The sequence below is a fragment of the Aythya ferina genome (assembly GCF_964211825.1).
Source record: "Aythya ferina genome assembly, chromosome: 22".
Lineage (NCBI taxonomy): Eukaryota > Metazoa > Chordata > Aves > Anseriformes > Anatidae > Aythya > Aythya ferina.
The window spans coordinates 5,712,694-5,734,386 of record NC_140320.1 but is presented as its reverse complement, the minus strand read 5'-3'; the positions used below and the strand labels follow the sequence as shown (position 1 = coordinate 5,734,386).

At 50.5% G+C, this 21,693-nt stretch overlaps 3 protein-coding genes across 8 annotated transcripts; 1 reads left to right on the top strand and 2 right to left on the bottom strand.

The window, feature by feature from the left end:
- Nucleotides 1–208: 208 nt before the first annotated feature.
- Nucleotides 209–1,059, bottom strand: H2AX (H2A.X variant histone; the record flags this gene model as incomplete). Its single annotated transcript, XM_084495836.1, has 1 exon — nt 209–1,059. The coding sequence occupies one exon, from the start codon at nt 1,057–1,059 to the stop codon at nt 628–630; it is 432 nt and encodes a 143-aa protein (XP_084351962.1). The 3' UTR covers nt 209–627.
- Nucleotides 1,060–1,697: 638 nt separating this feature from the next.
- DPAGT1 (dolichyl-phosphate N-acetylglucosaminephosphotransferase 1) lies at nt 1,698–6,141 on the bottom strand. Of its 3 annotated transcripts, none has more exons than XM_084495833.1 (10): nt 5,894–6,141; nt 5,691–5,811; nt 5,398–5,611; nt 4,733–4,879; nt 4,514–4,598; nt 3,744–3,932; nt 3,060–3,147; nt 2,544–2,699; nt 2,172–2,258; nt 1,698–1,887 (listed from the first exon to the last, which is right to left on the bottom strand). In XM_084495833.1, exons 1-9 carry the CDS (start codon nt 6,046–6,048, stop codon nt 2,193–2,195), a joined length of 1,221 nt encoding a protein of 406 aa, XP_084351959.1. In that variant the 5' UTR covers nt 6,049–6,141; the 3' UTR covers nt 1,698–1,887; nt 2,172–2,192. The 3 variants fall into 3 exon arrangements, with proteins under 3 accessions (XP_084351959.1, XP_084351960.1, XP_084351958.1); XM_084495834.1 differs by having other exon boundaries at nt 1,698–1,873; XM_084495832.1 differs by lacking the exon at nt 1,698–1,887 and having other exon boundaries at nt 1,897–2,258.
- C2CD2L (C2CD2 like) lies at nt 6,112–21,257 on the top strand. Of its 4 annotated transcripts, none has more exons than XM_084495828.1 (15): nt 6,112–6,238; nt 7,074–7,211; nt 8,814–8,909; nt 9,301–9,420; nt 10,182–10,292; nt 11,032–11,145; nt 11,597–11,714; nt 11,878–12,001; nt 12,534–12,598; nt 12,970–13,097; nt 13,390–13,561; nt 14,274–14,375; nt 14,952–15,085; nt 15,555–15,837; nt 16,748–21,257. In XM_084495828.1, the coding sequence occupies exons 2-15, from the start codon at nt 7,182–7,184 to the stop codon at nt 16,963–16,965; spliced, it is 1,815 nt and encodes a 604-aa protein (XP_084351954.1). In that variant the 5' UTR covers nt 6,112–6,238; nt 7,074–7,181; the 3' UTR covers nt 16,966–21,257. The 4 variants fall into 4 exon arrangements, with proteins under 4 accessions (XP_084351954.1, XP_084351953.1, XP_084351952.1 ...); XM_084495827.1 differs by lacking the exon at nt 6,112–6,238 and adding an exon at nt 6,329–6,742; XM_084495826.1 differs by lacking the exons at nt 6,112–6,238; nt 7,074–7,211 and adding an exon at nt 7,242–7,672 and having other exon boundaries at nt 15,570–15,837.
- Nucleotides 21,258–21,693: the final 436 nt, after the last annotated feature.

Genomic DNA, 21,693 nt, shown 5'->3' with positions numbered 1-21,693 from the left:
TCATCTCGTGTAGATGTAGCCTGAGATAGCCGTTCATCCACTCTAGCCTTTGAGCTAAAGTTGAACAGTTGTGCCTTTCTCTGCAACTGGCAGCTCCTTGCTGTTACTGTGGTTCACAGCTGGCATGTCCTGATGTGCTATTCTCTCCATCCTGGCAGCAGAGCTCAAGCATTACAGTGCCTTGTGTGAGAAACACCCAACCAGTCTGTTACAGGGTTCCTGCTCTGGAAACAAAGCATGATTTATTCTCGGTGTACTGTCCACTGAATGCAACAGCAGATAAATACAGCCAAAGTCAGCACCCAAGAGTAAGTGTCTTTATGGAGCACCTCCTGTTTTGTGATTCAAGGAGCGTTTCGGGAGCCTTTCTTGCCCTTCCTCCGGCTGCCTGCCCGCACGTGGTACTTCCCGCAGCCCCCTGGACCCGTTCCTCGCAGCTCTGCAGCGCCGGCCCGCGGCCGGGAGGGCTGCAGGCTCCTCCACTCGCCCCCTGCCCCCTTCCCAACCCCGGCGGCACAGCACCGCGGCTCCCCCCCACCCCTTGGGATCGCAGCTCTCCCGGTGAGCAATGGGGTGGCCCTGAAAAGGGCCTTTGTGTGGTGCGGGGGGGGGGGCCGGCCGGCCGGCTTAATACTCCTGCGACTGCTGCCCGCCGCCCTTCTTGCCGGCCTTGGCGGGGCCGGCGCTGCCTCCGCCCGTCTTCTTGGGCAGCAGCACGGCCTGGATGTTGGGCAGGACGCCGCCCTGCGCGATGGTGACGCCTCCCAGCAGCTTGTTGAGCTCCTCGTCGTTGCGCACCGCCAGCTGCAGGTGCCGGGGGATGATTCGCGTCTTCTTGTTGTCGCGGGCCGCGTTGCCCGCCAGCTCCAGGATCTCGGCCGTCAGGTACTCCAGCACGGCCGCCAGGTATACCGGCGCGCCGGCCCCGACCCGCTCCGCGTAGTGCCCGCGCCGCAGCAGCCGGTGGACGCGCCCGACGGGGAACTGCAGCCCGGCCCGGGACGAACGGGACTTGGCCTTAGCTCGGGCCTTACCGCCGCTCTTGCCACGGCCAGACATGGCGCCTCGCTGCCGTGCGCGCTCCGCGACCGCTCCCTCGCAGCTCTGCGGCGGAATGGAAGGGGGCGGCTCCGCCTCGCCCGCTTTTATCCCCGCAGGGCGCAGCTCATTGGTCTCCCCGCGGCGGAGCGCCCGCCGGATTGGCTCGCCCGCCGCGCCCGTGTCTCTGCCCGCCTCCGCCTCCGAGCTATTGGGTGAGGCGGCGGGCCAATCGGCAGCCGAGGCGCCAAATTCAAACCGAGCGGTGACCGTTGGCGGCGTCGCTGAGGCGCTGGCCACCCCCTTGTGGCGCTGCGATTCTGTGGCGAGCCGCGGTGCCGGGCAAGGCCGTGCAAACGGGGCTGGGGGCGAGGAAAACCGAACTGCGGCCTGCAGGGCACCGACTCGGGGCTTCTACCAACGCCCGGTGTTATAACGGGCACGGCGAGCCCATCTGCACCGCCCTGTTCTTGAGGCGCCCTGCTCCGTGAAGGAGCACAACCAATAAAGATGTTCTGAAATAAGCCTCAGTGAAAATATTCCCAGTTGGTATCGAGGAGGGAATTTCTGCCTGCTGCAGAAATGATCGGCCCCTGGCAGGGTAGGACGCAGAGGTACCGTGTCAAGATTTTCAAGGCAAAGCATCAGAGGGGAAAGGGTACCTTGAGTTCTTTTATTCTCAGAGTGCTCTGAATTTTGGGTATGATTTATAACAATATTCTATGTCCGCTCTGCTCTGCTGTAGAGTCTTACAGAAATAGAAGTTCCTGTTTTCTCTCAGGGAACGGAAAGGCGCTTCTTGAATTCAGTGCGGTTTCATCTCTTCCCCCTTTCCCTAAACATTGTGTGCTTAAAAAAAAAAAAAAAAAAAAAAAAAAAAAAAGCAGGTTCCTTAATTCCCCTCTCAAAGGTAATCCCATTAACAGTGATGTCCAAGTAGCGTTGAATCTCTCCTGTCAGCAGAACTGGACAAAAGACCTCTGTGCACAGAAAGAAGATTGTGATTCTGGACAGGCCCAGAGGTCAGCTTGCCTTTTGAAAGGTGGCCTGATGCTCTCAGAGGACCAGAATAAGATCATTTGAATTATTTGGTCAGCAACTGGAGGAAGTTGACTGTAAAGTGCAACTCTTACCACTGGCTCCTTGTAGCCTAGTCAGACATCATAAAACAACCGCACTAGTTGGTACCGGATTGAAAATGCAATCGCACTCCCCAGGACCTAGGTAAAAAAAAATACATATATTGTGTTATATTGTATTAGGCAAGAAAGTTCACATGTTGAATATAAGTAGCAGCGCTATCTGCAAGGCATTCTAAGTTGCATCAGAATGTTCCCACACACCACTGTGACTTCAGCTCATGGAGTTCTGTGCCATATTTATGCATGTTGCATGGAAAGTGTGACACTTTACTTCCCTCTGCCACCCCTGAAACTCTTGAGACTGATTTGGATCTGTGTTTACCACAGGGTATATTTCATTGCTGGTGGGACCGTTTGTCTGACCTGGATGAGTAGCAACAGGAGAGTCAGATTTCGCTCGTGGGTGGGTCCAATCAGCTTTATAACAAAGTTAATAAGTGTCATGTTATTGCACTCGGTGTACTCGCCATCTTCATCTGTTCCACTTCTCACATCTACTATGTGCAAGCTCTTTACTGCCTAGGGAAAGAAATATTGCATGCTATTACACCAGCTGTGTTTAGTGCTCTTTGCTAGCTCTGTTTTGTTCTACTATCCCAGTAGTTTGGCTCGTACTCTTACTTTAAAAAAAAAAAAAAAAAAAAGGACAGGCTAGGGATGGTCCTGGGACCACTGCTGTGTATGGTTATTTTAAAAGAACAATTAGTAACATGGTTGAATGACTGAGAGACAGTGACTGGGCTAAGTAGAATGTGTTCTGGATTTGAGCCAGGAAACAACCACTGAACCCAGAAATTGTCTTCCCTCACAGCCTGTGGTTCCTTCATGTAATTGCTGCCTCAAAGCAGGTCTGGATTTGGAATGTTTTCCTGGTATTACCTTCAGAGTGTATGCTCCCAGGGCTGAGAGGCTCTTAGTTTTGAATTTGGAGTAGCTCATCTCCAACTTCCCTGTACTAGGATTGAGCCTAAAAGGAACATTAAAGTCTTAGTCCGGATAGAGCAAGGAAACAGTGATACCTATGTAAGCAGATTTAGATACCGAGACAAGTTGCTGAGAAAGAAATCCATTGGTGGAAAAAAAAAAAAAAAAAAAGGCAGGAATAATCTGTTAATAATTAACAACAGCTGCTGATACCTGATTCCTCAGACTGGGCAGTCAGAAGAAGACACTTCCCCCCCCCTTCCACCCAATGTATGCATAAAACTAAAGGTTTTAAAAAATAGAAGAACTGAATATATGCCGATGTGATCACAAACACAGAGAGCATTATGGCACAGTGTCACAGAATGCTTGCTTCTATGAAACTTTAGCAGAGCCTACTGCAACAGCATTCCTCTGTCTTGGAGCTGAGAATAATCATACTCTAACAGTCCTTATTTTTTTTGAGAAGCCTGTACTGCTTGACTCAACCACAAGTAGCACAGCAGGCCAGATTTTAATTACACAACCTACCTCGACAGGTTTTAAAAAGAGGACCAACACCTGCTCTTGTTTCTCAGCTGCTATGGGAGACAAAAGACACCATCTCTAGTATCATTACAGGTCACTCAAGTACATTACCTTGGCAGCCGGTGGCGGGGACAAGGAATGACATGGAAGAGTTGAGGCAATGAGTAGAGGAAGTTGAGCACTTGCGGGATAAAAAAAAGCAGCATTGTTTTGCTGAAGTGCCCCAAGATGCCCACCACAGCAAAGGTCATGCCAGCAAAGTAGCAGAAAGTGTCCCCAACAAACACTTGGGATGGGTACCTGCGGTCCGTAGGGCAAAAGAGCAAAGGTTTGTTATGATCACCGTTTCTAAGAAAATGACTTTATAATCGCTGAATGCATTCCTAGGTGGCAGGTTGGGGGGGCAAGAGAGACGTTAAGCCTCAGCTGGCTTCTTCTCAGGTACTGAAGATAACTCCTTGTCTGCTTAAAAGAAGCATAGCAATGCTTTTATGGGATACTAAGATATGTACCTGCTACCACTGTAGTCTACAAAACTTTACCCTGGAGGCCACCACCAATCCACACAACAAAAACACCAATTGCAGGTGTATATATGCTGAAAACTATCCTGCACTGTGACTTGCAGAGAATACAACGTATAAATAAAAGTAGGGAGATGTGAGGTAGGGTATTCCATGCATTCTAGTGATTCAGTGTGATCTGAATTGTTCTAGTAAACCCAAAAGCTACCGGTGGATTGTTGCTTTGCATTCATGGTTCTGGCAAGAAGCTTGTCTATGCTCCACTATCCCGCTTGCATGTCGGTAAACATTTTTGTTTATGGAGGGTAAAAGTAAAGAGTGCATTTCAAAAGAAATGTTGAATGTCCATCCTCTTACCAGTTGTGATAAAACAGGCCCAGCGTGGTAAAAAAAAAGGGAATCATAAAGTAGAGAGAAAAAATGTGATCATCCTGATAATCCCCTAAGGAAAAAAAAGAAATAAAACAAGTTTGTTCTAAGACAGGACTAGGTTATTTTTAACACCAGCTAAAATCTAGGATTCTATTTCCCTTTGCTTTTTTTTTTTTGTACCGGCTCAGCGTGTCACTTCCTTACCGTTTAACTCTACGATGTTGAACACGATAATGGAAGCAGCAATCACCAGAGACTGCCCTGCTTCGATTCCATTGATTCCAGCCAGAATGTTGATGGCGTTGGTACAAAACACCGCCAGCATCCCCATGTACACGTAGTAGAGGATACCTGTGGGTGAGAGTGAGCCAAACACTTCAGCATGCATATTTGAAACAGGCTCTAGTCCAATTTACTTGAACTTTCCTGCTTTGGATGACAATCTATTACCTGGTGTCTGGGTAAATTTTGAAGTCAGTAGCTTTTTAACAAATAGCGCCCTTTCCCCTGAATTTTATGTGTACAGCACGGCAACTGCACTACATTTGCAACAGGCTGGCTGCCTGTTGTGTCCTGTTTCTGTGATTCTGATATTGGCATCTGACACTGTTGTACTGCCAGAAACCTGGAAAAATGTACAGTGCCTATATATACAGGTATAGTTAGATGCACGTTGGACCTCTTGATGGATATTCTCACCAGTGTAATAATTATTTGGTGACGTGCCCTCTCACTCTTTATTTAGCAAATCCTTCATGGGTTCCCTCTGCAGCACAGGCATTTCAATCTGCTACATGTTAACGTTTCAGGTGAGCCCCTCTGGCTATCACCGATTGCTTTGATGATGTTTTTTCGTGCTCTGAACTTACCCAGGTCCAAGTGCATGCCCAGCAGAACGCGGAAGGGCTTGGGCACCACAATGGTCGTGTTCCCAAAGTTGGTGAAGTACACCATGAGCAATGGGAGGGAGGCCATGGTAGGAAGAAGGAGCTTGTGGCGCCAGCGCAGGTTCAAGACATCATCTGCAAAGCCCAGGAAAATCATGCAGCAAATGGCAAGGAGCGAGCCGATGAGCTCCACGAACTGAAGGACAGAGAACAGCGCTGCGGTTACCGGCGCCCACCCCGCGCCCACCGCGCTCCGGGCGCCGGCCGAGCCCTACCTCGTCGTACGGGAAGGCCGCGCAGCCGTCCTCCACGAAGCAGCGCAGGAAGGGCACGGGGATGAAGCAGAAGAGGATGATGAGGAACACGGCGCCGCTGATCACGCCCTGCGCCTCGGGCCTGCGGGCAACGAACGGGAGGCGGTGAGCACGGCACGGCACAACGCGGCCCCGCGCGGGGCACCGGGGGTGCCGCTACTCACACGGGCCGCCGCGACGTCTTGTTGAGGTCCTGCCCGAAGAGCCGAGCCGCCACGAAGCGCTCCTTGAAGGCCGGGATCAGCGTCAGCGTGGCCGCCATGCCCAGCAGCGAGCCGCACAGGTTGATGGCGAGCGGCACGGCCGGCCAGGCCGCCATGGCCGCCTCACAGGGAGCGGGGAAGGAGGCGCTGGCTGCGCGCGCGCACCCCCTCCGACGCACGAAGCGCCATCTTTGAGCCTGGCACGGATGGTGGTGGGGAACCAGCCGGGCTCCTCCCGCTCTGCCCTCAACCAACATGGCCGCCTCGGCGCTGGCCAGCCGCGCGCCGCCCCGGCTCCGCCGCCAGGTACGTCACTTCTGCCCCCGCGGGAGGCGGGGTCGGCCCCGTCGGCGGGGCGCCGTGAGGGGGGGCCCCGGGAGCGGCGGAGGCTGAGGGGAGCTCCCCAGAGCCGGGGGCGCCTCACGGGGATGCGTGGGGAAGCGCCGCGAGGGAGAGCTGAGGGGACCGGGAGGCGGAGGGAGCGTTTCCTGAAGCGCCGGGGGAGAAAAAGTGAAATAAAAGAATAAAAATGTAAATAAATAAAAAGGAAAAAAAAAAATATCCCGGGTCTTTCTGCGCCAGGACGCCCGTAACGGGTGTTTAGAGCTTCAGGGGTGGCAAGGCTGCGAGTCACCGAGCAGGTGCAAAGGCAGCGGGTCTGGTAGCAGCAAGAAGCGTTTCCCCCTGCCCTGTGTCTGAAGCACGGGGACCTGAGGTGGTTTCTGATGGCTTCTGTGCTGACCGGCAGCTGCTGCTGCACTGAAAGAGGTGTTTTCTGCTCTGCTGTCTGCTGAATTGCTGTAAAAGCTGGTAAGCTGTAGCTGAGCCTTAAATAAATAAGTTTTGAGGCAGATAAGTGGTTGGCCAGAGAGCCTGCTGCAGATGTAGCACGGGGGAAATGCCCCCATGGAAGGTGACTTGTGAGGAAAGGAGGTGAAAGCATTTGCTGCTGCCCCTCTACAGTAGGGTTGGCTGGAGCTGAGAGCAGGCAACTGAACAGCTTACAGCCCTGCTGCGAATGTGTCCATCAGTCAGCACAGCTGGAAAAAGAATAGCTCAGAGAAATCTGTTTTTAAGCAAGAGAGACAGAAAGGCTGTCGGGGAGCTCATCGCCCTGACCACATTTGCCTTGCTCTTTCAGGCTGCCGGAAGAGAAGGCTCACAACAACAACAACAGCAGCAGCACGACGAGGTTGCCTGGACAGACCTAAGACCGTAAAACCCGGGATGAAGAACCTGCCCATGAGGAATGGCGAAGGTAGCTGCGTGCCACGGCCAGGTCGGTGTGGGGAGGGTTCAGCCTCCCGCCGCCGTTGTGCGCAGGCGGCGGCCGCGAGCGGCGGGGGCCGAGCCCGGCCCACGTGCGCCGCGGGGCTGGGGGAAGGGAAAGGCGGCGCGGCCCAGGCCCGCATCCTCTCCTTTCCTCTCCTTTCCTTTCCTCTGGTCCGGGATGCCACCGGGCCCGCCGTGAGGCACCGCGCCATGGGGCCGGATCCAGGCTGGAGCGCGCTGGTGCTGCTCTTCGCCGCCTCGCTGCTCACCGTCGCGGCCTGGCTGCTCCAGTACTGGCGGGCGGCGGCCCTGCGGGTGCTGTGGCGGCGGCGGCGGCCGCCGGTGGTGGCGGAGGAAGAAGCCGGGGCCCGGGCGCTGCTCGCCGCGCTGCTCGCCCTCCGGTCCCTGCGGGAGCAGTGGCAGCGGGCCTGGGTGCGGGCCCTCAACAGCCAGGCGCGCCGGCACGGGGTATGGCAGGGCATGGGCGGGCTGGGCCACGGTGGTGGTGTTGGCGGTGGGCTGAGGGAGGGTATTTAGCTTTTGGGAGAGCGGGGCTGCGACCCCTTTGTCGTCAGGCTCTGAGGAATCCACTGTTAGTGGGCTGCCAGTCGGGGACCCTGTGGTGTGGGCTGAGCTGTGTTGGGAAACGCTCGGTGTGCCAGCTTCGCTTTTTGGGCTGCTGTGTTTCGCTCTCTGCTGTGCTTGAGGGATGGGGTGCGTAACTAAACGTGAGCATAACGTGGTTTTACAAACTTTGAGAAGTAGGTGTTTGGCAGCACGTTTTGCTTAAAAGGGGCTGGGGCCTGAACCTTAGGTCTTCCCTTCCACAAGGAAGTAATTTCACAGGAGCTCACGTTACCTGCAAGGCAAGGGCTTCTGCCTGAAAAAAAAAAAAAAAAAAAGGCAAAAAGAACTTAGACAAGGGGAGGTGGCTGACCACTACATGGGAGAGTAGTTTGTCTTAAGGCAAGTTTTGTTTTTGGGTGCTATTGAAAGAGAGAGTGTACTGATGAGGTGAGGCTATGGTGAGACTGGAAGTCCTCTGGTCGTGGGGAGAAGGGACTGATTCGATTCTCTGGACTGACCTAGGTAGGTGAATGTGCAGATCTGGTGGAGGAGGCTTGCAAGAAGAGGAAATGGCTGGTCTAACTATTATGAAATGAGAAAATACCCGAGACAGTACAGGACTGCAAGGGACTTTAGCCTGCATGTGAACTGTCTGCATGTGGGGCGATAGTTACCAGTGAGGGATAGTTAGGTTTTTGCTGTCCTCGCCCTTTCTTCAGTGCTGGGTATGGGGAGGCAGTGGAGGCTGGGGGTTGAGGAGTTGTGGTCCCGTTGTCCAAAAGCTTGTCAGCTGGCAGTGGGAAGCGACCCGTTTCTCCACTGAGCCTTGCAGTTCAGAGGCTTGGTCACAGGGAGAGCTGCCTGGAGTCTGTGTTAGAGGAGTCAGGGAGGGTGGAGTTGTGTCATGGGTGTCTTTGTGCTGCTTGGATTCATGGAAATGAACCGGGACGTCCCCAGGGCCCTAAGTTAGACTTGCTTATCTTCTGTGAAACTGCCTGGGATGCTGTGACCACCGGGAACTAACAGATCTCTATTTTCATAGAGTTCAGTGCAAATCACGTTTGAAGAGGGTCCTCAGTTACCACCAGCAGCAAATATAAGCTGTGTGACGTGCAAAGGCCAGTCGGACTGCAGCATGGTAAGGCTTTGCTGTTCTGAATTGTAGCATGTCTGTCGACTGATGGTGTGTTCTACAGAGATTGCCAACACTCGTGTAACAGAGATTGCAGCTCTGGGGCTGTACATCTGTGAGCTCTGCAAGAGCAGGTAGAGCTGAGGTGTAGGGGTGCTGAATCTGAGTATCAGGGTAGTGCAGAGGAGAGAAGAGAGCTTCTGTCACTGATACATTCTTATTGCCTCATGTGTGGAGTCTTAAGTGGCAGATTTGCAGTACAGACCTGCAGCTGACAATAAGCCTGATGTTTCTTTGCCACAATGGGTCAACCTTGCCTATTGCTTTTATAGGTCTTGCCATCTTGCTTCCGCTTCTTACCAAGGACATAAACCTATTTGCTTCCTTTTCTCTATAGGTGCTTTACTGCCATCTGTCTGCAGAAGCCGTGAAATTCCCCGTCTCTGTAACGCAGCAATCCCCAGCTGCTGTTTCTGTGGATACGTATCATGTCACTTTGTCTCTGCTGCAGGCTAAGGTAATGGTTGTAAAAAGTTTGCCATCGAATTTGTTCTTTTACCTAGCCCTCTGCCAGGTAAAGTTATTTATGCTCGGTTAGTTATTTGACTACTGTGTCCCAGACCTGTTGCTTTCAACAGATCACCTTAGATGTTCGTGTTAAAAAAAAAAAGTTCAAAAGTCGTTTGTCTTTCAATTATTTCTGAGCTATGTTAAATTTCATTGCGCTGTTTTTACTAGAGACGCTGAGTCAGGAGTTCTTCCTCTGTCATTCTGTTTCTGTATTAATGACGTACTTGTTCTGCATAGGTGCAGAACTTCTGAACTACAGCATGCTGTACGGGCTGGTTTGTTGTTGCAGACTGTTGGTGACCTGGATGAGTTTTCAGGCACAGCTCGTCTCCTAGAGACTTACAAATGGCCGTGCTTATGTTTGGTGATGATTAATAGACGTAGCTCAGCAAATACCCTGTATTAGTACCCAACTTGCTCTTCCAGATTGTCCTGCAGGCTGTGTCTTTGACCAAAGAAATAACAGTTTTTGCCTCTGACTGGCTTCTGGGCATCCAAAGGCAGTGAGAAAGCTGGGTCTGAGTGTGAAGTGCTGAAACTTCTGCATTTCGTAACTCTCAGAGGCCCAGGACCACCTATGTTCTTACTTGCTGTCTTTAATTGCTGCATGGACTGGCGTGGGGCCCTTTGTGTTGATGAATTTGAAACAGGGGAGAAAATGCCTGATAAAACCAGAGTGTTCCTGACTGCGTGTTTGTTCTGGGTCAGGTGGAGATCCACTTGGAGGAGATACAGGATGAGGGTCTCCTGGTGTCATGGACATTCAAGGACAGGCCAGACTTGAATCTGTCAGTTCTTCCAAGATTTCAACCTCATGAGGTAAGCAAACAGGGGGAAGCTGGACTCGAGCAGAGGAAGGGCAGGAGGGGTGGAAACAGTGTGCAGACAGCAAGAAGGCTGCTGCAAAGGAGAGAGTTTGGCAGCTCACTGTTGTGGCCCTTCTGTGGCAAGGGAAGGGGGTTCTTTCACCCTGGAATGTGTAGCAAAAAAGGCTTTTAGTCCGTGTAGGTTCTCCTGCTGTTGTTGCCAAATGTGTAGCTGCAAAATGAGCTGTTTTTTTTTTTGTTTTGTTTTGTTTTTGAGTTGTAAAGCATGCAGAAGCCATAGGTATTAGTGACTTGATGAGCTGAACACCCATGTGTTTGCGCTTCTGTGCCCCAAACAGTTCTGTCTGTTAGTTTTATTGACACCCTTGTTGCCTTATATTGAATAGATGTAGGAATTCAGCTGTTCTTGTGAAGGTGTGGTAGCACCATCTCATGAGGCAGTGATGATGTGGCAAACTCTGAAGGCTTTATTGTCAAAATTTGTAATAGATGGACTACAGATGGAAAAGGTCAGTTTGTCTTGTTCGTGCAGGTTATACTTGCCTGCAGCTATTACAGCAAAGCTCAGGCACTGAGGAGGAGGCATACAGGATAGAGGAAGAGTGTATAGGAGGGTATTGCTAGGAGAAAGGCCGTGTAGAGGCTTGAGAGGCAGTTGTAGCTGTCTAAGGAGAAAATGTATCTGCCTTGTTATGACGTTCCTGTGTTTCCTTTTGATTTGTGGAGAGAAGAATGACGGGAGAGTGGGTCTGTCTACCATAAAGGATCTGATCGAGGATACCATTGTCAGCACGCAGCCAGCCTTGATGGTACATCTGAAAGCCTGCACCGCAGGAACTGGGGCAGTAAGGCTCTCTTCTTGTGATATTCATGCCTTGAACACTGGGGTGCTTCTGAGGGCTGAGACTTAGGCAGGAATCCAAGGGCTAAGTCTGACTTCTGAGCAACAGCCACATCCCTGGCTGTGCTGTCATAGGAACTGGGGTATTGTGGCATGGGAAGCAGGGAGAATTAGAGTGGGACAGACCTTCAGCAGTGTAGTCATCTTCAGTTCCCCTTCTAGTAGCCAGCAAGCTCATTCCTGTCTGTCTCTTTTCCTGTCTGCCTTAAATTTCATATCTGAAGTAAGCTGGGGGCTAGCTGGAGGTCTGTAGCTGGGGAGGCCTGCAGTGTCTCTGGATGGCTTTGTGGGTGCAAGCCAATTGGGAGGTGCAAGCACAAATGCCGTGTGTCTTAACCACTGTCTGCTGACAAGAGAATGATAAAGGTGTCAGTCTTCCTCTCATCATTCCTCAGATATCCAGCAGTAAGTTGACTCGAGATTCCCCAGCCGGTGTAGTAGCAGGCCCTCTAGGTTCCAAGCTTTTCCTACGGAATCTTCACGTGCTGAACTTGGGCTCCCAGGAAAAGGCAGGTAAGCCTGAAAACGTGGTTCATCTGAAGCAGGGGAAGTGCAGAAATGGTGAGGTGAGAGTGCGTGGATGTTTTGGGTGGCTTTGAATGGCAATATGCATACGTGCCCACTGAACTCTGCCTTGTGTTGACAGGTGCACGTGTGCTCTCTTTCTCTGTTGCAGGAGTTGAGGAGATCTGCTGTGTCGTAGAGCTAGACAGTCCCCCGCAGCAGAAATGGATGAGGCCAGTGACAGCTGGGAGTGCCAGCACTGCTGCAGAGATGGAGTGGAACGAGGAGCTCGTTCTGTAAGTGCCTGCTGGTCTTTTGGTCCTCGCAGTGGAGGCAGACTGGCAGAGTCTCTGGGTGTCATTGCCACGCAGCAGTAACTGATGCAGGTGGCGTGGAGGTGATGCCTGTACAGCAGGATGGTGTGTGTCCATGCTGCCTGTGTGCTGGGCTGTGAGTCCCAGTGATCAGCCCCAACTCACGTACATATTATTTCCTGCTTCCCTGAATAGTGTGTGTTTTAACTGGATGGACAGAAGTGCTGAGCAGTGGGAGTGTGGGGGCAGGAGTTCTCTGCCTTCCAGACAAGGTTGCTATCTTAACTTGCCCTGACAGCGTACGCAGCCCTGCATGGGACAGAAACTTGAGTTTTCCCTCTTCTTGCTTGCTGCCCCTTCTTGTGTCCTCCAAAATAATACACACTTACAGGAGCTTTGGAAAGATGATGAGGGATGTGAGATTTGTGGGAGGGAAAACATATAATAGTCTTGTTTACTTTGGTAATTTTGCAAAGACTGCCTAACAGCAGCTTGTCTATTTGTGTTTCAACAGTGAGTTGGGACCTAGAAGTAAGGAGCTGAAGCTACAGGTGCTGGGGAACAGCGGCAGAGGTGAAGGTAAGTACAGGAAGCCATAAAATGGATTCTAAGACAAGGTGACAAAAATGCCTAAGGGGCTTGCTGTGCTTTGAGCCTGTGGATCTTCTTTGTAGTTATGATGTATTATGAACAGGGTTATGTCTGATATCTGCACAGGATTTTTGTATCCAACTTTTTGTGAGCCTTTGACTGGGTGAAGTAACTCTCAAGTCTGTTATTCTTAGTGAAAGGCTCTTAGTGACCTTTTTGGTACCTGGGAGGTTCCGGTGGCCAGCTGATTCGTTGGCCTATGGGACCACTTTCCAAAAGCACAGGGAGCTTGTGAGAGGTCTGAGGTGCTGAAGTTGTGTCGTAATTTCTTTCTTTTTCTCTCCTCTTCCCTCTTGCAGATGTGCTGCTGGCCCATACTACTCTTTTGCTTGATCCTTTGAGCAAACGGCCATCCGGGAGACAAATCTGCTCTCTGGCCCCCGGCGCTGGGCAGTCGCTGGCAGCTGAAGCTACCGTTGTACTGGAGGTGAGCAGGCAACCCAGCCGTGTGAACGCATGATCTGGAAATATTTATAATGCGAGGCTCTAGCTGGAAACCAGCATTACTAGGCCTGCGCTTGTGGCAGGGGACAAACAGCCCCCTAGGTCGAGGAGGTGTATCACCTTGCCCTTAGTGCCTGAGCTTTCCTCTGTTCGGCTGACGTTGTAGTGAGAATGGCTCCTTGGTGCCTGGAGGGGTGGCTTTTGTCATCCCTGTTGCCTGCCTTTACTTCTGGGAGGAGGAGAGCCCCCTCTGAGCTGTGTCTTACTCTTTGTAGCTCTTATACCAGGATTCTTCTACATCTCTAAATGCTCAGCACGCCACATCTCTGCGTACCAGCATCACCCCCACCAAGAAGGTGGAGATGGACCGGACCATCATGCCTGATGGCACGATCGTGACTACTGTCACCACAATTCAGTCCCGGCCCAAAGCCGACTGCAAGCTGGGTGAGGCTGCCCTGGGGCAGGAGTCTTGTCAAGGTGGCGTGGGGTGGGGCGTATTCCTGAGGCCGTTCACACAGGCAGCAGGAAAACTGTTCAGCCATTGTGTGTTGTGGTTGTTGTGCACCTTAAGGATCGGATGGGTGGGCGGTGCTTTTAGCTTCTGAGTTATTAATGTTTTGTGGCCGTCTGGAGAGGAGTACATGGCCTTGAGGGAGGGAATTGAGGAGATCAATTTGAGGGGAGCAACTGGGGAGAGCTGTGAGAGGGACAAGCCTCTCTGACATCTTCTGGTGGCAGGACTGAGCTGTGTATGCTGGTGTTGCATAGCTTCTGCATGATGTTGTGCTAAGTGTTGTGGCTTTCTTCCTCTATTTTTTCATCACTGCTAAATGAATTATGCTCTGGGTACTGTTGGCAGGCTTGAAAATATGTCGCCCTTGCTTGCCAGTGGTTGGTGCTGCTCAGTGTCTGTCTGATGTCTTGGTCAATGTGGTGCTGGATATTCTGTGAGGCAGGGCTGGGAAACAGCACAAACCTTGTGACAGGGCTGCTTCGCATGTCTTGTTCCAGAAGGCTTCTTGCAACTTCAGTGCTGCACAGCCTCGTGGCAGCAGACCCTCTGTGGGGGGCAGGGAGGAGGGGCACAATACGGTGATGAAGTTGCCTAAACTTCATCTCCACTGACTGTTGTCTCTGCCTGTCTTTCACCGTGAAGATTCACCCTCAAGATCGCCATCCAAGGTGGAAGTAACTGAAAAGAAGACGACGGTTCTTTTGGAGAGCAGCTGTCCTCGCAGCCTTTTGGCCAGCAGCAGCAGTAAGTGCGTGCAAATCAGAAGTTCTTACTGGAGCGAGGATGTTCCTTAGCCTTTCTAGAAGAGTGTCTGTCTGAATGTGCTGCAGAAGAGGAAGTCCAAGTGATTGAGTGAAGAGGGTAAGGGGGAGGGCAGGTAAAAGAAATTCTGCCCATGACTATGGGTGTTTTCTTGCGTGACAAGAACATCCCTGAGTTAGCTGGAGCCAATGAGATTTGGTCATGTTGTACTTGGCATCTCCTTTTTGTCTCTGAGACAGAACGCTGCAGCTCTTTGGATGCTTTGTGGCTGAGGCTGGGAGATCTCCTGGGAGTCTTTAGAAATCTTTCTAAAGTGGGAGGTGGGAGTGGTGTTTTAATGATACGCCTGTAGGAACTTCAAATTTACAGGTGCCTGAAAGACTCGAGAGCTCTACAGAGCGTTCTCCTTTTAGTTTGTTTGGGCAAGTCTGTAATAAATACTGTTCTCTCCCTTCATGTCCACATAGTTGCCTATTAAAAGCATCGTGATCAGCAAGTGACCTCTTCCCTGTGCTGAAGGATGCTACTTCAAGTGTTGGTATCTTTCTTGTCGCTCAGGGGACAGCCAGATGCCTAATGGCTTGGATCCGGTGGCTGAGACGGCAATCAGGCAGCTAACTGAGACAAATAACAAGCCCGCCAAGAAGACCCCAACAAAACGTAGCACGCTGATCATCTCGGGAGTTTCCAAGGTCTCTGGCAGTTAGGGGGCTCCGTTTCCTGTCTGGGAGGCTATTTCTGTGCATGTCTGTGTAAAACGACCCTGTCCTGTAGGGAATGGTGTGGAAAAGTATCAGCACAGAGGACTTGCTCAGCTTTTTGCTGCTTCCCTGCATTTTGTCGCTGCTTCCCATCCAAGGTACCTCGCCAGGCTGCAGGGCAGCTGCCGATGGAAGCTCACAAAGCACTGGCAGCAGAAAGGGAAACTTTTGCACTAGTCGGGAACCTCATGGAGAATGTAAGGAGTTATTCTGAGACTTTCCTGTGTGAGAGAGGGAAGTGCTGCAAAATGCCATGAAATCAGGTATCTTCCAGTGTGTTTCAGCAAAAAGTGACTGCTGCACATCTGTGCTTTTTTTTTTTAACCCTGATGAGAAGAATTGGAGAGAAATGCAATCCTTTAGACTCTGTCTTCCTGTCTGACTTTTTAACCCCCTGCAGGTACCTATTGCTCAGGACGAAATGGCACTTTCTCTGGGTTATGCTGCATCCATGGAGGCCACGGTGTACGGGGCTTCTGGGGCGGTGAGTGCAGCGGAGCAGATGCACGATTCCACTGAGTCGTCACAGCTGCTGGAAGCGTCGCCATCAGGACCAGGGGCCAGTCAGGAGCTGGATGAGACAACGAGATCAGACATCTCCGAGAGACCATCCATGGAAGATGTTGAATCGGAAACTGGCTCCACAGGAGCCCTCGAGACTAGGAGCTTGAAAGATCACAAAGGTGAGGTTGAACTATTGTAGGGTAGCTAACGGCAGCTTGTGCCTGAGGACAAACTGACAGCTTTTTGGGGTGATGAAGGGTGGCTTCCAGTGGAGCCTTGGAAGAGCCCACGTATTTTCTATGCTCCCTGCTGAATTGGTTTCAAACACCTTTTTGCAGTTACCTGATTCCTGTAGGCTTTGTGGTTTGTGTGCTGTCTTAGATGGAAGCCCTTTGTAGCTTGCAAAAAGTATCTATCCCAGATTGACAAGAGACATGGTGGGCAGGGAAAAGAAGGAATTAAAAAAACGGAACCCCTTCTCTGTAGGAAATGCTGCTGTAGCATTGAATAATGTGCAGGTTTTGGATGTCTTTTTGTACCCTTTTGGGGCTGGCAGTGATCAGCATTTCCATCCTGCCCTGCCTCGGTTTATCACCCGGAGCCATCACTGTTATTTTTCTCCAGATTTGGACATCTTGTGAAAGTACAGGCAGCTGTGCTGAGGGCTCGATGACCAGCTAATCTGGATGCTCTGGAGCCAGTCCTAGTCTGAGATGCCTTTTCCCTTCTTGTGTGTTCCTGCGGGTGTCTCCACACTGACATTCCCACTCATTTTCCACTCACACCAATTTTACCTTTAAGTTCCGATTCTCCGCGACTCCGCTACAGTGAGGGTGTTGCTGCACAAAAGGAAGCTTACACACAGGACATGTGCCAGTATTTAGTGAAACAGCTTGCGGGTGTTGCAGTCTGTCCTGAATGCAGGCTTTGCCTTGAGGCTGGGAGCTGAGATTCGCTGCCCTGCTGTATGCTTTTGCTGCTCAGGCCAAAAGAGGTCTCTGCCTCTTGTATTTGGTGCATTTGTTGCCCCTGAGACTTGCCAGGGAAGGATACAATCATTGTTTCCATCTCCTTTTTCTGTCTTTGCAGTTAGTTTTCTTCGGAGTGGTACCAAGCTCATCTTCAGGAGAAAGACCAAGCAGAAAGAAGCTGGCCTGAGCCAGTCTCACGATGACTTGACCAATGTCACCACCAGTTCTGCCAGCAAGAAGAAAGCCGGCAGCTTCTCCCACCGCCTCATCAAACGCTTCTCCTTCAAGTCTAAATCCAAACCTAAAGCTAACGACAACACGACAGGTGAGAACTGAAGGAGGGAGATGCCGGTTGGAAAGATCATACAGAAATCCTCTCTTAGTCTTTTGTCTTCCCGCTCCATGGTATGTGAGATCTGCAGTCCAGTTCCTTCCAACCTTGGCGGAGGGAAGACACCCCAGTGCTTTACACTGTTTGGGGAGCAAAGGTGGCATACCCAGGGCTGAGACTGCACAGCCTTCTCTGACTGTTACGCTCTCCCCAAAAAAATCCAGCAGGCATGCTAATCCCCGTGGGGTTCCCAGGAGCTGCAGAAGTGACTCTGTCCAGCTGTCCAGCTTCACTAGGCGCTCCCTGGCACCTGTCAAGTGACAGCCTCGGAGTTAAAAAACTGAGAAACTGCCAAGTTAGCTGCGTTTTCGAGAGCTGTGGTATGTAGCCTTGCTCGATTCTGCTCTTGAGAGAGAATGGTGCAGTTGCAGACCATTCTGTTGTTGCTCCTGCTCGATGCAGAGGCTGTAACATGACTGAGGTGTGGTGCGGGACGATGTGTGCGTTCCTGGGCTATGTGCTGTGAGCAGGACAAGCTGCTGTTCCCCACCCAGATTGGCTGTTGGAATGGTCTCCGTTTCAGAAGGCGTGAAAGGTGCCTTTTTTCTGTGCTACACTGATGAAGAAAGAAGTCTCTAAGAAGAAGGAAACCTTAACCACTAGACGAGTTTTTGTAGAAGACCCAGTCCTTGCAAGAACATCCGTTGGCTGCTTTCGGTGCTTCTTTATCTATGTTCTGGAGCGGGGAAGAGGCCATGGGACAGATTTGTACCAGCCATCTGCCTGTACAAGTGGAAATGTTTTCCTTGTGGGTGGTTAGGGCCATCTCTGGTAGGGCATGGGGGAAACAGAGGCTGTGGTCCAGTTCTGTGGTTCTCCTTAGCAGTTCTGACTCCAGTGCCTGATGTGCTGGGGATGAACAGTGAGGAACGTGGCAGTGTGATGTGGAACCTGAGTGAAGAGCTTACATGTTTGCACTGATGAACGGCATTTCTTGTAGCAGAAAGAGCCTTTCCTGATGGCATGGGAACTAACCTCCTTCTAGAAAATGTTATCCTCTACGTTTAAAGCGTGGGCCTGTCTGCAGTGGGTGTTTCTTGAGGGAGAGCTGCATGGGGGGGAAAATGAGCTGCTCACACAGGAGGAAACTGCCCTTCTAAATGAATGTTTTCCTAGTCTCTTGAAATACGTGCGTTGTGAATATCCCAAGAGGCCCCGTTTGAATGAGTGTAACAACACTCCTTAGAAAAATGCTTATTCGTTGTTAAAGTAGATTGTTTGAATGGAAGCTCTTGCTCTTCTGTAGAGCTGCAGAGATAGGGAAATGGGTCAAAGGGGAGGAAAAGAAATTTGGTGGAGAGATTGTGTAAGCCTGGCTGGGGTCTTCAGCTCTGTTCTCCTGTTAAAATACCTCCAGAGGTGGGGGCTGTTGCTATACTTCACTCAAGATGCAACCCAATTGGAAAAGTAGCAGTACTCTGAAATTGTGTGTGATACAATGCATCGTGTTATTCAGAAGGACAAATCCTGGGTTACTGGTAAGGCCAGGTGCTATTTCCAAAGGCTGAAATGTGTTTGGTATGCTGTTGTGAAACAATTTACAGGCAGGAATTTTAGAGTGCATCCCAAAAGTATCAGGAAGTTGGGAAGGCCTTACTGAACTTGTTCCCGCTTTGTGGGCTCCAGGATATGGCTGCTAACGAGTGGCGATGGAATTACTGGTTTTGATTTGAGCTTTGACCTGTCAGAAATGTTGGGAATATTCTGCACTGTTGTCTGTGGGATGAATGGCACACAGGGTGCACAACAGTGGTTGTGTATTCTCCCTTGAATTTTTGGTGGCACTCTTTATCGTGGGCTTTTTTTTTTTACTTCATATCCAATATTTTTCATATTGGATATGAAAATTTGTATCTGGCTAGATACAAATAATCCTTGCAGCTGAAAGGGTTATTGTTAAGGTCAGATGGAGCATATCCCCAGACATTAATTCCTGCATCTGCTTATGTTTTCTTCCTGCCACATCATTGCTCCTCAAAGTTTTACAGTGTAGGACCGATCTTGTAGCTTTTGATTTTCTCCAAAATCTTCTCTGAGTGCAGAATGTTTTTTTCAGAATATTTGGGTAAGCTGCTGTTCGAAGGTCAGTGGGGCAAGGGAGAATGGCACAACTGGGTGCACTTTGGAGTATTTTACTTCTGGTATGTTACTGATTTAACACATCCATCCTTAATCTTCATATCTGTACACGGTTTCCTTTCTCTTGTGCAAGGTTAGTTTTGTCTTCCAAAGCAGTGTTGTTTTCTTCTTCTTCTGTAGTCTTGGCTATGTGAGTGTGGGTGAATCTCCTGACTTACTGAAGCCAAGAATGGTAACAAATCCGCCTTGTGGGGAGGTGTGATTATTGGCCTGAGGAACGATTCTTTTATCCTCATATCCTAACTTTCTCAAAAGGGAAGGGAAGGTGATGGAAGTCTCTGGTCTCCAGAAACTGTAGAGAAGGTCCCATGGAGTTTTCACTCATAAAGCTGCTGTATAAAAAAATCTGTTTGTGTTTAGTCACCTCTTGGTGCTTTTTGCTTTAAAACAAAAGAAATGGCGTTTGAAATCAGCTTTTCCCTGTTTGACTTCTTGTGGGTACTCGTGCCCTTGGTGCCATTGACCAAATAAGTCGGGGGAGAGGAGTGTCAGAGCGCTGGACTTGAACAAAGAAATGCTTCTGAAAGAGCTCAGCCTGCTTACGCGGGCTGTATTCCAAATGCAACGTTTCATTGCTGGCTACGCAAGTAGAAAGAGTGACCGTTAAAAAAGCCAAAGTATACTTTTATTTTTTCTTTTTCCTGGTGTTTTAGCTGAACAGAGTTAGGATTTACATATGCTGTGTGTTCTCACTTCTTTGAAGAAAACAGATCGCTCTAGCTGTACGCTTGTAACTAGAGCTGTCCGGACACACCCTTCCCCCTGTTTTGGTAAGGCTTTTAAGAACCTTCCCATTGAAAAGCCCTTAGCATCTGCCTGCAAAGGGTGTTCTGTGATTTTGCAGCCTCTTAAAGTAAGAAAAAAACATTAACGTGAATGAAGGAGACCGCAAAACCTCATTTTTTGGGGGGTGTTGTGGGCTTTAATGCGGTGGAACTTGACTGAAGCCTGGTAGGGCAGGGACTCTGTCAGGTGATGGGGTTGGAATTAGATGACCTTTAAGGTCCCTTCCAGTCTGACACATTCTGTGGTTCCATGATTTGGAGAGGAGGTTCAAAGCGTGTACAATCCAAAGGGAGAGGGATTGTACATGTGTATATGTGTTTGCGTGTACGTGTGGACAGCGTGTTCTCTGAGAATCCCGCTCACACCGCAAAGCGAATGGACAGGGTCAGGAGAATGGCTTTAGGAGCCTCTGTGCCATCCACGCAATATTTCTAACCCTGATACACCTCCCCAGAGGTCAACTTGAGAAAGACAATCTGGATACTGCACCCGCGGATGCCCTCGAAATGCTTTTGTAGTCGAGCATGGGTTTTGAGGCAGATTTGGCTGAAGTGGGGGAGAGAGGGTGGAGACTTCGCAGCTAGCTGGAGAGCAGCTCAGGGGAGGGGAGCGTCAGGAAAACTTCAAACTGCTGTGGGTGCGAGAGGCACGGGCTGTTTCTACACCAGATCTGTGTGTGTGTGTCAGCGTGTATGCGAGGAAGCGTTCCGTGTTTTATTTTCAGATTTGTTTTTAGAGGTGCTACATCGTGTGGCAGCCACTCTCCTTCCCTGTGTGCTAATCCTAGAGGGAGGTTACTGGGTAGCTGGCGAGATGCTTGGGTGTGTGGATGCTATCGGCGTGTTCTGGAGTCTTTTGCCTCGTTCTCCCTTCCCTGCCCCTAGCTCACGGTGAGTGTAAGGATCCAGCAACAGTTCTGTCGGTGGTCAAACTTCTGGAAAAGGTCTTTGTGTACGTGCAGGAATCACAGCTCTTTCTACAAGCGTGACTGCTCCGTACCACCTCTCTTTGCTTGTAGAGGTACTGGACCAAATCCCCATGCTGAATCTGAAATTAGCACCCCTCCTTTTGTGTGCTCATTTTTTTTTTTTTTGTACTTTAATACCTTCTTTCTGGGTGGCTTATTTTAACCCCAGATTGTCTAGAGGAAAAAAACAAAACTAGGAACTGTGTAGTTACTTAAGAGATGACAATAAAACGACTTAATTCAGAGTAAATGAATGAAGTTCTTGCACCTTTGTAAATGTTGAAGAATTCCATTGCTGTGTAATGGCTGAACCTGTTAACTTATTAAAACCCATGGAAATAAAAACCTGAGCACGCGTCCTGACTGCACCCCTGCTCTCCTACCCTGCTCCCCAGCCCTGCTTCCTTACACCAGCTCCACGGAGCCCCCGACCCCTACCCCCAACAGCGAGGTCAAACCGTGAGTAATGACCCCAAACCCCAATCCTGGACCAGCACCAAAAGGGCCCTGACCCCGAACCCTTGACCCCAAAACCTTGACACCAAACCCTCGACCCTGCAGCCAAGCCGAGTCACTGACACAGCCCAAATCCCAGAGCCCTCTCCCCAGACCTGACCCTGGAGCCTCTGACCCTAAAAAAAAGGGTTAGGGTAGAGTTTTAGGGTTAGGGTTGGCTTTAGGGTTCATGTTGTGGCCAACGGCTGGTCAAAAGTGGCCCCTACATGCTGAGCGGCACAAGTGCTTTGGTGTCACCTGGGTGGAAGCCCCAAAACTCGAGGCA